At 44.4% G+C, this 14,217-nt stretch overlaps 1 protein-coding gene across 3 annotated transcripts in view; it reads right to left on the minus strand.

Annotated features, from left to right (window-relative positions):
- rundc3ab (RUN domain containing 3Ab) overlaps nucleotides 1-14,217 on the minus strand; it is a 45,778-nt gene that overhangs the window by 9,484 nt on the left and 22,077 nt on the right. For all 3 annotated transcript variants that reach the window (XM_029712985.1, XM_029712976.1, XM_029712972.1), the window contains 2 exons: nucleotides 6,913-7,078; nucleotides 6,168-6,325 (listed from right to left, as the gene is read on the minus strand). In XM_029712985.1, the coding sequence (XP_029568845.1) occupies nucleotides 6,168-6,325; nucleotides 6,913-7,078 (324 nt within the window). The remainder of the gene's footprint in view (nucleotides 1-6,167; nucleotides 6,326-6,912; nucleotides 7,079-14,217) is intronic.

The raw sequence follows: 14,217 nt of genomic DNA on the forward strand, positions 1-14,217 counted from the left end.
CCAGTGGGTCAGAAGTTTACATACACTCAATTAGTATTTGGTAGCATTGCCTTTAAATTGTTTAACTTGGGTCAAACCTTCCACAAGCTTCCCACAATAAGTTGGGTGAATTTTGGCCCATTCCTCCTGACAGAGCTGGTGTAACTGAGTCAGGTTTGTAGGCCTCCTTGCTCGCACACGCTTTTTCAGTTCTGCCCACAAATTTTCAATAGGATTGAGGTCAGGGCTTTGTGACGGCCACTCCAATACCTTGACATTGTTGTCCTTAAGCCATTTTGCCACAACTTTGGAAGAATGCTTGGGGTCATTGTCCATTTGGAAGACACATTTGCGACCACGCTTTAACTTCCTGACTGATGTCTTGAGATGTTGCTTCAATATATCCACATAATTTTCCTACCTCATGTTACCATCTATTTTGGGAAGTGCACCAGTCCCTCCTGCAGCAAAGTACCCCCACAACATGATGCTGCCACCCCCGTGCTTCAGGGTTGGGATGGTGTTCTTTGGCTTGCAAGCCTCCCCCTTTTTCCTCCAAACATAACGATGGTCATTATGGCCAAACAGTTCTATTTTTGTTTCATCAGACCAGAGGACATTTCTACAAAAAGCACGATCTTTGTCCCCATGTTGCAAACCGTAGTCTGGCTTTTTTAACGCGGTTTTGGAGCAGTGGCTTCTTCCTTGCTGACCGGCATTTCAGGTTATGTCGATGTAGGACTCATTGTACTGTGGATATAGATACTTTTGTACCGGTTTCCTCCAGCATCTTCAAGGTCCTTTGCTGTTGTTCTGGGATTGATTTGCACTTTTCCAACCATAGTACATTCATTTCTAGGATACAGAACGCGTCTCCATCCTCAGCGGTATGACGGCTGCGTGGTCCCATGGTGTTTATACTTGCGTACTATTGTTTGTACAGATGAACGTGGTACCTTCAGGCATTTGGAAATTGCTCCCAAGGATGAACAAGACATGTGGAGGTCTTTTTTTCTGAGGTCTTGGCTGATTTCTTTAGATTTTTCCATGATGTCAAGCAAAGAGGCACTGAGTTTGAAGGTTGGCCTTGAAATACATCCACAGGTACACCTCCAATTGACTCCAATTATCTCAAATAGCCTATCAGAAGCTTCTAAAGCCATTACATAATTTTCTGAAATTTTCCAAGCTGTTTAAAGGCACAGTCAACTTAGTGTATGTAAACTTCTGACCCACTGGAATTGTGATACAGTGAATTGTAAGTGAAATAATCTGTCTGTAAACAATTGTTGGAAAAATTACTTGTGTTATTGTCACGCCCTGACCATAGAGAGCCCTCGGGGTTCTCTATGGTGTTTTAGGTCAGGGTGTGACTAGGGGGATTTCTAGTGAGTGTATTTCTATGTTGGTGTATGTGTATGGTTCCCAATTAGAGGCAGCTGATAATCGTTACCTCTAATTGGGGATCATACTTAGTGTGTTCTTTTTCCCACCTGCGATTTCCCACCTGTGATGTGGGATATCCCACCTGTGATGTGGGATACGGTCCCGTGTGGCTCAGTTGGTAGAGCATGGTGTTTGCAACGCCAGGGTTGTGGGTTCGATTCCCACGGGGGACCAGTACGAAAAAAATGTATGAAATGTATGCATTCACTACTGTAAGTCGCTCTGGATAAGAGCGTCTGCTAAATGACTAAAATGTAAATGTAATATTGTTTTTGTGTGAGGGCCTTTGTGTGCTATGTTTTGCACGATCGTTATTTCTTTGTTGTTTTTTTAAAAGTTTCACGAGCAATAAAATGTGGAACTCTACTCACGCTGCGCCTTGGTCAAATTATTTAAAAGATGGTCGTGACGGTTATGCACAAAGTAGATGTCCTAACCGACTTGCCAAAACTATAGTCTGTTAACAAGAAATTTGTGGAGTGGTTGAACACGAGTTTTAATGACTTCAACCTAAGTGTATGTAAACTTCCGACTTCAATTGTAAATCAAACTGGACGGACATCAGAAATGGATGGGAGAGGTTGAAGGTAGAGGAAGGACAAGACTTAAAACAAACAAAATGTAACTATTGTAAAATAGATTGTGTCCGTAAAATGTATATAGTGTCACGAATCCCACCGACGGTGGCTCCCCTGCCTGCTCGAGTGGCGCTCGGCGGTCGTCGTCACCGGCCTACTAGCCACCGCTGATCCCTTTTTCCTTTTCTGTTTGTATAGTCTTATTGGTTGCACCTGTTCCCTATTGTGTTTCTTGATTTGTGTTTATTTAAGCCTGCTTAGCCCGCCCAGGTTTGTGTGAGATTACTTTTGCTGTCGTTGTATTTTTTGGATGTGCTGGTTTAAGCCTTGTATTCTCTCTCCGAACTGTGTGCCCGTTGTTCTGGGTTGGTCGTTTGTTTACGCGCCCGTTTGTTTTGGCGTTGACCGTTTTTGTGCCGGTAAGAATAAAGGACATTATACCTTACCTCTGCTCTCTGCGCCTGACTCCTACCACCACTCCTAGTATCCCGTGACATATTGTCACGTCCTGACCAGCAGATGGAGCTATTGTTTTAGTTTTGGGGTCAGGACGTGACAGTGTTGTGTATGGGAATGTTTGTATTGTTGATTGGGACTTCCAATTGAAGGCAGGTGTGTTGAGTTGCCTTTGATTGGAAGTCCTATATAGGTGTGTGTGTTTTTCTTTGGGGTTGTGGGTGGTTGTTTTGCACTGTGTTTGTTAGCCTGCAAACTGTTGCTGCTGTCTTGTTTATTGTTTCCTGTGGATGCTTTACTCCTTTTTTGGGTAATTAAATATGAGTATTCACATACCTGCTGCGCCTTGGTTCATTTCTGAAGACAGCCGTTACACATATAGTATGTATAAGCTGGAAGTAGAAGCTTAAGTGTTGTTGTTCATTAGTATACTCAATTAGGGGAGGGGTGGGTTAGTGGAAAATAATAAAGGAAAACATATTTACAAAAATATATGTATTTATATATATATACAGTACCAGTCAGAAGTTTGAACACACCTACTTAAGGGTTTTTCTTTATTTTTACTATTTTATAGAATAATTTTTACATTGTAGAATAATAGTGAAGACCTCAAAACTATGAATAACACATATGGAATCATGTAGTAACCCTCAAATTGTTAAACAAATCTAAATATTATTTGAGATGCTTCAAAGTAGCCACCCTTTGCCTTGATGACAGCTTTGCACACTCTTGGCATTCTCTCAATCAGCTTCATGAGGTAGTCACCTGGAATGCATTTCAATTAACATGTGTGCCTTGTTAAAAGTTAATTTGTGGAATTTCTTTCCTTATTAATGTGTTTGAGCCAATCAGTTGACAATGTAGGGGTGGTATACAGAAGATAGCCCTATTTGGTTAAAGACTAAGTCCATATTATGGCAAGAACAGCTCAAGTAAGCAAAGAGAAATGACAACCCATCATTACTTTAAGACATGAAGGTCAGTCAATCTGGAAAATTTCAAGAACTTTAACCTCTTTTTTTTTATTTACCTTTATTTAACTAGGCAAGTCATTTAAGAACAGGCTCTCATGAGGACCGGCACAGGAAAGGAAGTGTTACCCCTGCTGCAGAGGAGAAGTTCATTAGAGTTAACTGCACCTCAGATTGCAGCCCAAATAAATCCTTCACAGAATTCAAGTAACACACACATCTCAACATCAACTGTTCAAAGGAGACTGTATGAATCAGGCCTTCATGGTGGAATTGCTGCAAAGAAACCACTACTAAAGGACACCAGTAAGAAGAAGAGACGTGCTTGGGCCAAGAAACATGAGCAATGGACATTAGACTGGTAGAAATCTGTCCTTTAGTCTGATGAGTCCAAATTTGAGATTTTTGTTTCCAACCGCAATGTCTTTGTGAGACGCAGAGTAGGTGAACGGATGATCTCCACATGTGTGGTTCCCACCGTGAAGCATGGAGGAGGAGGTGTGGTGGCGTGGGGGTGCTTTGCTGGTGACACTGTCAGTGATTTATTTAGAATTCAAGGCACACTTAACCAACATGGCTTCCACAGCATTCTACAACGATACACCATTTTGCGCTTAGTAGGATGATAATTTGTTTTCCAACAGGACAATGACTCAAAACACACCTCCAGGCTGTGTAAGGACTATTTGACCAAGAAGGAAAGTGATTGAGTGCTGTGTCAGATGACCTTGCCTCCACAATCACTCAACCTTAACCCAATTGAGATGGTTTGGGATGAGTTGGACTGCAGAGTGAAGGAAACTTTGAAGATTCTCAAATGTAAAATATATTTCGTTTGTTTAACACTTTTTTTGGTTACTACATGATTCCATGTGTTATTTCATAGGTTTGATGTCTTCACTATTATTCTACAATGTAGAAAATAGTAAAAATAAAGAAAAACCCTGAGTAGGTGTGAGTAGGTGTGTCCAAATGTTTGACTGGTACTCTACATATGGGGGATTGGAAATAATGCAGACAGTTACATTGATGGAAGCTACAATGTATCTGCAATATGAAAGCTGATCTACCTCCCTCCCCAGCAATTTTTTTTTACAATAAAATAAGAATGTGAGAGTAGGTAGACTCCCTCTGGAACCCAGGCCACCAGCACCATTGCTAACCGCTGTTTTAAAGTCACCGTTGTCCTCATGGGGAAATCCCTGAGTGGTTTCCTTGAATCCATGCAACGTATTATGTGACTTGTTAAGCATATGTTTATTCCTGAACTTATTCAGGCTTGCCATAAAAAAGGGGTTTAATACATTTCAGCATTGTATTTCATTAATTAGTGAACATTTCTAAAAACATAGTTCCACTTTGACATTGTGTGTAGGCCAGTGACGGGTCTCAAACCCAGGCCACCAGCACCAAAGCAAACGCCCTAACCATTGTCCCAATAAGGGATATCTCAATACATGTGCCTATTGGGACAGCATAGTTAGGCCCTGTCCAGAAAAATCCCTAACCCCTCCTCCTCCCTATGCACTTGTGTAAATCTGAAACAACTTGATAGGTGTAAGCAATAGGATGAATTCCATCTGAAGTAAATCTCACCCGTCTTAAAAGTACACTAAAGAAAATATTTTATTGATCATAGTGATTCAGGAGTATGATTAAAACCGGTTAATATGCCCTACCAAAATTAGACAACTATACAGAAAACCAGCTAGCAATTCTAGAGGGAGAGAGTTTTTGTAATGTTACCTGTAATGTTCCCCTAATGTTTGAGTGTCCCGTTTTCTGTTAGTTAGTGGAACATTCTATCTATGTTAGCAAAAACCTTCTGAGAACCTTTTTTTAACCATGTTTTGACATTAGAGTTAGGAGAAAATTATCGGAATGTTAAACAAAACATACCCAGAAATATTCCTGCAACAACCCTATGAAACATGTCTAGAACATGAATATCTTATGTGTATGGTGGGACGTTGACACATGTATGCTTCATGCAACGTTCCCATGAAACGTGCCTAGAACACTAATATCTTACACTTAGAAAAAAGGGTTCTAATAGGGGTTTTCCACTTTTCCCCATAGCATAACCCTTTTTGGTTCCAGGTAAAACCCTTTTTGGTTCAAGGTAGAACCATGTTGGGTTCCATGTTGAACTCTCTGTGGAAAGGGTTCTACATGAAACCCAAAGGGTTCTACTTGGAACCAAAAGGGTTCTACCTAGAACCAACAAGGGTTCTTCAAAGGGTTATCCTATGGGGACAGCTGAAGAACCCTTTTAGGTTCTAGATAGCATTTTTTTTCTAAGAGTGTATGTTCTGAGAACATGGCAACCATGTTCTGTGTATGTTTTGTGGGACGTTGATGGAATATTCTCCTAACCAACAGAAAACTGGAAACATGAGTGTTCTTGCAACATTCCTATGAAACGTGTCTTGAACATGAATATATAACATTCTGAGAACATGGTAGCCAAGTTCTATTTGACATTAAGGGAATGGTCTCTTGGAAACATTCCTTGCACATCACAGGAACATTTTTATGAAAATGTTAGTTAATGACCTAATGAGGTTCTTAGGGAAATCTAATCTCTAAAATTGTGGGAATGTTTGTTGTTAGCTGGGTACCTGTATGTGTCTCTGTAGTTGTGTGCATTGTGTGTGTATGTTTGTCTACATGTACGTCGCATGCATGCTCGTGCCTGCACGTGCATGTGTGTGCGTGTGTAGCCACTCACAGCTGCTCCTGCAGCTCCAGCACGATGGCCTCCAGCTCCCTCTTCTCCTGCTGGCTCTGCTCCTCCAGCTCCACTAGCCTCGCGTTCAGCTCCTTGTTCTCCGTCTCCACGTTTGTCAACTGGGATTCCCGCAGACGCACCAGCTCCTCCAAATAGCCCTGGAGACAAGCACACATCAGGGCTTTTTTTTTAATGGAAGAAAACAGGCTGAAATTGAGTAAAATGGGGAGGTACTTGTCAAATAAGAAACTTTTTTTTTTTTTTAATTTACGTTTTGCTACAGTGTGCCCTATGACCCAGCTACACATATCCAATGATGCCTTCCGTCTACTTCTTTCTTATCAATGAGTCCTATGATAGACTACAGAGAGTAATTGTGAGCCACATTATCTCTTGCAGATGAGGCATTTCAAGTTTTGGTTGGGCAGGAGCAGCATCTTCATAAGAACAAACTGTGCAATAACATTCAGCCCTGATCTCCGAGGTAACAGTCATTTGGGCCATGCCTGGGCACGTGTATACACCACAATACAGACCTAGTGCCTAGTGTGTGAGTATACACCAAGGGCTAGTGTACAAGGATACACCTATGACCTAGTGTACACCTTGGAGCAACCTACCCTAGGGAGCAAGTGAGCCGTGAATAGAAGAAAGACACCCAACAACGACTATCTTGTCCCCTGTACTTGAGTGCCACTCAAAGGCTTACTGTGGGGATCTACAAAGATACAAAATGGCCACTCACCTTCTGAGCGTAGACAATCTTGAACCTCTGCTCCATCTTGCGGCACTTGTTGGCCCAGCTCTCCTCGTCGGTGACCAGCGGGACGTAGGGGTGCTCAGGGACACTGTCATCACTGGTGCTGCTGTCGATGCTCCGACGGTCGTCGTCATCACTCAGGTAGTCATAGCTACACAGACAACAGACAACAACACATGTCAATAATAGGCCTATTTAGGCATTGTAATATTGGGCCAGTTTGCCAGACCCAGATTAAGCCTAGTCCTGGATTAAAAATATTTCTCTATAGAGGATCACCATTAAAAGCATGTTTTAGTGTTGGCCAACGCAGCCGTTTTTATCTCAATATCAAATCATTTCTGGGTAACAATCAAGTATCTTACTGTTATTATTTATTTTCATTTAAAATGGTCAAAATAAACAAAAATAGCTTCTTAGCAAAGAGCAATTTCTCAAGCAAGAAGGTTGCTAAGACTGTCTAGCTGTGGTCTGAGTGGGGAGGGGAAAACTGAAAACTTGCTGTTATTGACAGAAAGGTTTGGAACTCTCTTTCTTACTGGGCTATTAACTAAATTTACCACCTGGTGACGTAGGCAGGCATCCATCCCACCCAAACATGCTGAAATTTCAGGCTGTCATTTTAAACAGCTCTTACACTGTTCAACTTAATAAAAAAATAGTTTTCCTATCTCAAGGTTGAATAAAGAAATGAATAAAGTACAGTAAGTTCAAAATAAAGTAACATGGTTGACCGTAACTGGGTTGACGATTTCATCTTAAATCAGCGATAAATCCCCTTGTGACAGGGGGAATGGAAGCTTGTTGTCTGCAACAGGGAGGGGCAATTGGTAAAAACATTTCTAGCCTGTCCATCTATGGGTAACAGTGTTGACGTGTTATGGTCGACCCGCTCAGTTTTCCACCACAAAACACCAGAATATGGCCAAAAATAGTAGGACGAGCTCACCTGCTTTTGGGTCTTTCTATAAATAAAGGGGCCAAAGTGTGACATCAGGGTCAACATTTTTAAATGTGATCTTCTTGCAGCTTCACATGTGTAGTTACAGGAATAAGAGTCTAGATAGGTACAATGAGACCATAACTCTTACCAACAACAAAACATCTACGTGTCGTTCAAAATGTCACACGAAACATGGACACTGCATGTTTCTTTGTTTCTTTTGCCTAGTAGCCAGGTCTGTGTGTGCTTTAGTCAACTTTTCTATCATTTATAGCCATGCTAAAGATTGTAGAATAATGAAAACGATAAACAACAGAATTTCTATATTTTTTTTTAATAGTTGATATAATATAATACAATGGGTTCTGTCAACAAAATCATTGACAATAATAATTACCAGTAATGAAATCATTATAATCAATAAACTCTTCAAGCAGTGTGTGTGTGTGTGTGCGCGCGTATGCGTGTGTATGTGTATGTGTATGTGTGTGTGTGTATATGTGTGTGTGTGTGTGTGTGTGTGTGTGTGTGTGTGTGTGTGTGTGTGTGTGTGTGTGTGTGTGTGTGTGTGTGTGTGTGTGTGTGTGTGTGTGTGTGTGTGTGTGTGTGTGTGTGTGTGTGTGTGTGTGTGTGTGTGTAAACTAGGAAAGAGGATGCAACAAATCAAGGAAATGATATTGAGATTCTCCCAAGGAAAGAAGAAGCAAGTACTTGACACCAATTAAAATTGTTTGATAGTGCCAGACTGACTGAGCCACCATAATACCTATGGCCTGTCCAGAAACAACCCCTAGCCCCTACTGCCCAGAGTCTAGACATGTGTAGATCCGAGAGGGATTGATTTGTGGTGACATGGTGAGAGCTCCACCTTACCCTCTGATAGGCTTATTGGAATGCTGGTGGTATTGCTTACACCTATCCAATTCTCTCAGATCTCCACAAGTGTCTAGGTGTGTGTGGTGAACCTACAGCACGACACTTGAGGCATTGGTTGGATGATTAATTCCATTGGTATACACACGCAGATTTGCACCGGTGTAAGCTGGACACACCCACGGCACCGTATCAGGCTGATCAAACAGGTCAGGGTAGCTGGAGACCTGCTGTAAACAGTTAAAGGATATAATGTCTACTATTCACACCTGTGCTTCATTCCAGTGAGATAGATGTGCAACCACTGACTAACTATAGCTAGGGCATATCTCTTATCAAATCAGATCAAATCTTATTGGTCACATACACGTGTTTAGCAGATGTTATTGTGGGTGTAGCGAAATGCTTGTGTTTCTAGCTCCAACAGTGAAGTAATATCTAGCCAGTAATATCTAACAATTTCACAACAATACACACAAAACAAACAAATTCAAGTAAATGAATTAAGAATATGTAAATATATGGACGAGCAATGTCAGAGCGGCATAGACTAAGATACAGTATATAAATATGAGATGAGTAATTCAAAATATGTACACAGTATTAAAGTGACTAGCGTTCCATTTATTAAAGTGGCCAGTGATTTCAAGTCTATGTATATAGGCAGCAGCCTCTAATGTGCTAGTGATGGCTATTTAACAGTCTGATGGCCTTGAGATAGAAGCTGTTTTTCAGTCTCTCAGTCCCAGCTTTGATGCACCTGTACTGACCTCGCCTTCTGGATGATAGTGGGGTGAACAGGCAGTGGCTCGGGTGGTTGTTGTCCTTGATGATATTTTTGGCCTTCCTGTGACATCGGGTGCTGGTAGCTTGCCCCCGGTGATGGGTTGGGCAGACCGCACCACCCTCTGGAGAGCCCTTTGGTTGTGGGCAGTGCAGTTGCCGTACCAAGCGGTGATACAGCCCTCACCTCCTCACTGCAGCCTGTCTGGTCATTGTTGGCAATGGTCTGCAAACTTGATGATTGAGTTGGAGGCGTGCGTGGCCATGCAGTCGTGGGTGAACAAGGAGTACAGGACGGGGGCTGAGCACGCACCCTTGTGGGGCCACAGTGTTGAGGATCAGAGAAGTGGAGGTGTTGTTTCCTACCTTCACTACCTGTGGGCAGCCAGTCAGGAAGTCCAGGACCCAGTTTCACAGGGTGGGGTTCAGACCTCGAGCTTAATGATGAGCTTGGAGGGTACTATGGTGTTGATTGCTGAGCTATAGTCAATGAACAGCATTCTTACATAGGTATTCCTCTTGTCCAGATGGGATAGGGCAGTGTGCAGTGCGATGGTGAGTGCATCGCATGTGTATCTATTGGGGCGGTAAGCAAATTGAACTGGGTCTAGGGTGTCAGGTAAGGTAGAGGTGATATGATCCTTGAACTAGCCTCTCAAAGCACTTCATGATGACAGAAGTGAGTGCCACAGGGCGATAGTAATTTAGTTCAGTTACTTTTGCTTTCTTGGGTACAGAAACAATGGTGGCCATCTTGAAGCATGTGGGGACAGCAGACTGGCATAGGGAGAGATTGAATATGTCCCGTAAACACACAAGCTAGCTGGTCTGCGCATGCTCTGAGGGCGTGGCTAGGGATGCCGTCTGGGCCGGCAGCCTTGCGATGGTTAAGACGCTTAAATGTCTTACTCACGTCAGCTACGGAGAAGGAGAGCCCACAGTCCTTGGTAACGGGCCGCGTCGGTGGCACTGTGTTATCCTCAAAGCGGGCGAAGAAGGTGTTCAGCTTGTCCGGAAGCAAAATGTCGGAGTCTGCGACATGGCTGGTTTTCCTTTTGTAGTCAGTGATTGTCTGTAGACCCTGCCACATACGTCTCGTGTCTGAGCCGCTGAATTGCGACTCCACTTTGTCTCTATACTGACATTTTGCCTGTTTGATTGCCTTACGGAGGCAATAACTACACTATTTGTATTTTGCCATATTCCCAGTCACCTTGCCATGATTAAATGTGGTGGTACGTGCTTTCAGTTTTGCATGAATGCTGTCATCTATCCACGGTTTCTCGTTAGGGTAGATTTTAATAGTCCCAGTGGGTACAACATCTCCTATACACTTCCTGATAAACCCAGTCACCGTATCAGTATATTCGTCAATGTTATTCTCGGAGGCTGCCCGGAACATATCCTAGTCCGCCTGATCAAAACAATCTTGAAGCGTGGATTCCGATTGGTCAGACCAGCATTGAATAGTCCTTAGCACTGGTACTTCCTGTTTTAGTTTCTGCCTATAGGAAGGGATTTGCCGAAGGGAGGGTGGGGGAAGGCCTTGTAGGCCTCCCGGAAGTTGGAGTAGCAGTGGTCGAGTGTTTTAGCAGCGCGAGTACTGCAGTCAATATGTTGATAGAACTTGGGTAGCGTTTTCCTCAAATTTGCATTGTTAAAATCACCAGCTACAATAGATGCGGCCTCAGGATATGTGGTTTCTAGTTTGCATAAAGTCCAATGAAGTTCTTTGAGGGCCGTCGTGGTATTGGCTTGAGGGGGAATATACACGGCTGTGACTATAACCGAAGATAATTATCTTGGGAGGTAATGTGGTCGGCATTTGATTGTGAGGTATTCTAGGTTGGGTGAACAAAAGGACTTGAGTTCCACTATGTTATCACACAATGAGTAGTTAATCATGAAACATACACCCCTGCCCTCCTTCTTCCCGGAGAGATATTTATTCCTGTCTGTGCGATAAACTGAGAACCCAACTGGCTGTATGGACTCAGACAGTATATCCCGAGAGAGCCATGTTTCCATGAAACAGAGTATGTTACAATCCCTGATGTCTCTCTGGAAGGACATCCTCGCCCTCAGCTCGTCTGTCTTTATAGTGTACACCTGTTTTTAATTTTCCCTAATTATGTTCATTATTTAAACCTATGTATTTCGTGTTTGTCTTGTCGGTGATTGTTTCCTGTTTTGTGTGGTCGGAGGTGTTTCTCCGCAATATGTGTTTTCCTAGGAGAAGATTTATTGATTTTTTCAGGTAAACACGTTTGTTTACATTGATCCCTGTGTCCTGCGCCTGACTCCTCTACTTCTCCTAAAGATAATCATTACAGAATCACCGACCAGCAGTGATGGAGTCAGCAGGAGCAGCCAGCCCTCCTATTCATATAGAGGAGCGCGTTCAGCAGCAAGCGAGCATGATCCAGATTCTCATGACTGCCATGGATTGCGTGCTGCAGACCATGGAGAGAGTGGAGAGAAAAGGATGTCCCGTCAACCCAGCCACACCACCACCAGTCGCACCACCAGCAGTTGCACCTCCTGATAAACACATTTCTACCCATCCTCCGTCTGTATCCAGTGGGATTCGGCTCTCGCTCCCAGGAGCGTATGATGGAACAGCTGCCGGGTGCCAGGGGTTCCTACTCCAGCTGGAGCTCTACCTGGCGGCTGTCCAGCCGGCACCCTCGGGAGGCGAGAGAGTGAGCGCTCTCATCTCCTGTCTGACTGGTAAAGCCCTGGAGTGGGCCACCGCCATCTGGGAAGAGGAAGGCCCGACTCTGGAGGACTACGAGGACTTCTCCCGCCGCTTTCGGGTAGTATTTGATCATCCACCAGAAGGGAGAGCGGCGGGAGAGCGCTTGTTACATTTAAGACAGGAGATGAGGAGCGCTCAGGAGTTTGCACTGGAATTTAGGACTCTGGCGGCTGGTGCGGGATGGAATGAACGGGCCCTGATCGATCACTACAGGTGTAGTTTGCGAGAGGACGTTCGTAGGGAGCTAGCCTGCAGGGACACCACCATCCACCTGGACCAGCTGGTGGACTTATCGATCCAGCTGGATAATCTGCTGGCCTCCCGCAGACTTCCAGATCGGGGTCCGTTGGTTCCATCCCCCAATCCCTTAGATCCAACTCCTATGGAGTTGGGAGGGGCTGGTACTAGGGAGACCGGAGGGGAGACCATTCCAGGCACTAGAGGTGACCGCAGAGGGCACACTGCTGGTCGGTGCTGGGGAGGTTTTCCAGGGAGTCGAGGTGGTAGGCGGAACACTGATGGTGCATCTCAGGTGAGTAGGCACACGATTCACCCAGACCCCCCTGTTGCTCACATGTGGATATCTATAGGATTTCCGGGGTTTTCCCCGCATTCCCAGCATAAGGCGCTAGTAGATTCAGGCGCAGCTGGGAACTTTATTGATCGGTCCTTAGCCCATAGATTAGGGATTCCTATTGTTCCTGTTGATGTTCCCTTCCCTATACATGCCCTAGATAGTCGTCCGTTGGGGTCGGGGCTTATTAGGGAGGTCACAGCTCCCATTGCTATGGTAACGCAGGGGAGTCATGAGGAGAGAATTAGTCTCTTTCTGATTGACGCTCCTGCGTTTCCCGTTGTGTTGGGTCTACCCTGGTTGGCTTCTCATGATCCCATTATTTCGTGGCAACAGAGGGTTCTCAAGGGATGGTCCAGTCAGTGTTCGGGGAGGTGTTTAGGTGTTTCCTTAGGTGCCACTACGGTGGAAAGTCCAAACCAGGTTTCCACCATGCACATTCCTCCCGAATATGCCGATTTGGCAATCGCCTTCTGTAAAAGGAAGGCGACTCAATTACCACCCCATCGACCGGGGGATTGTGCGATAAATCTCCTGGAGGGCGCTGCACTTCCCAGGAGTCACGTGTATCCTCTGTCACAGGAGGAGACGGCAGCTATGGAAACATATGTCGCTGAATCTCTGGGACAGGGATACATTCGGCCCTCCATTTCACCTGTCTCCTCTAGTTTCTTTTTTGTGAAGAAAAAGGATGGTGGTTTACGCCCGTGCATTGACTATCGAGTTTTGAACCAGATCACTGTTAAATACAGTTACCCGCTGCCTCTGATTGCCAGTATGACAGAGTCATTGCTCGGGGCGCGCTTCTTCACAAAATTGGACCTCAGGAGCGCGTACAACCTGGTGCGTATCAAGGGAGGGGATGAGTGGAAGACGGCATTTAGCACTACTTCTGGGCACTATGAGTACCTCGTCATGCCGTATGGGTTAATGAATGCTCCATCAGTCTTCCAATCATTTGTGGATGAGATCTTCAGAGACCTAAACGGGCGTGGTGTAGTGGTGTATATAGATGATATTCTAATATACTCCACTACCCGCGCTGAGCATGTGTCTCTTGTACGAATGGTGCTTGGTCGACTGTTGGAGCATGACCTTTACGTCAAGGCGGAGAAATGTCTGTTCTTCCAACAGTCCGTCTCCTTCCTTGGGTACCGTTTGTCCGCGTCAGGGGTGGAGATGGAGACTGACCGCATTTCAGCCGTGCGTAATTGGCCGACTCCAACCACGGTAAAGGAGGTGCAGCGGTTTTTAGGGTTAGCATTAGCAAGTAATATACTCAGAAGCGGTGGGTGGTGTGCGCGCCTCATGGGTCAGACTAGAAGTCCACTTCAAGTACCTCTTCTTCTGGCGATGTTT

This window comes from Salmo trutta, chromosome 2, assembly GCF_901001165.1.
Source record: "Salmo trutta chromosome 2, fSalTru1.1, whole genome shotgun sequence".
Lineage (NCBI taxonomy): Eukaryota > Metazoa > Chordata > Actinopteri > Salmoniformes > Salmonidae > Salmo > Salmo trutta.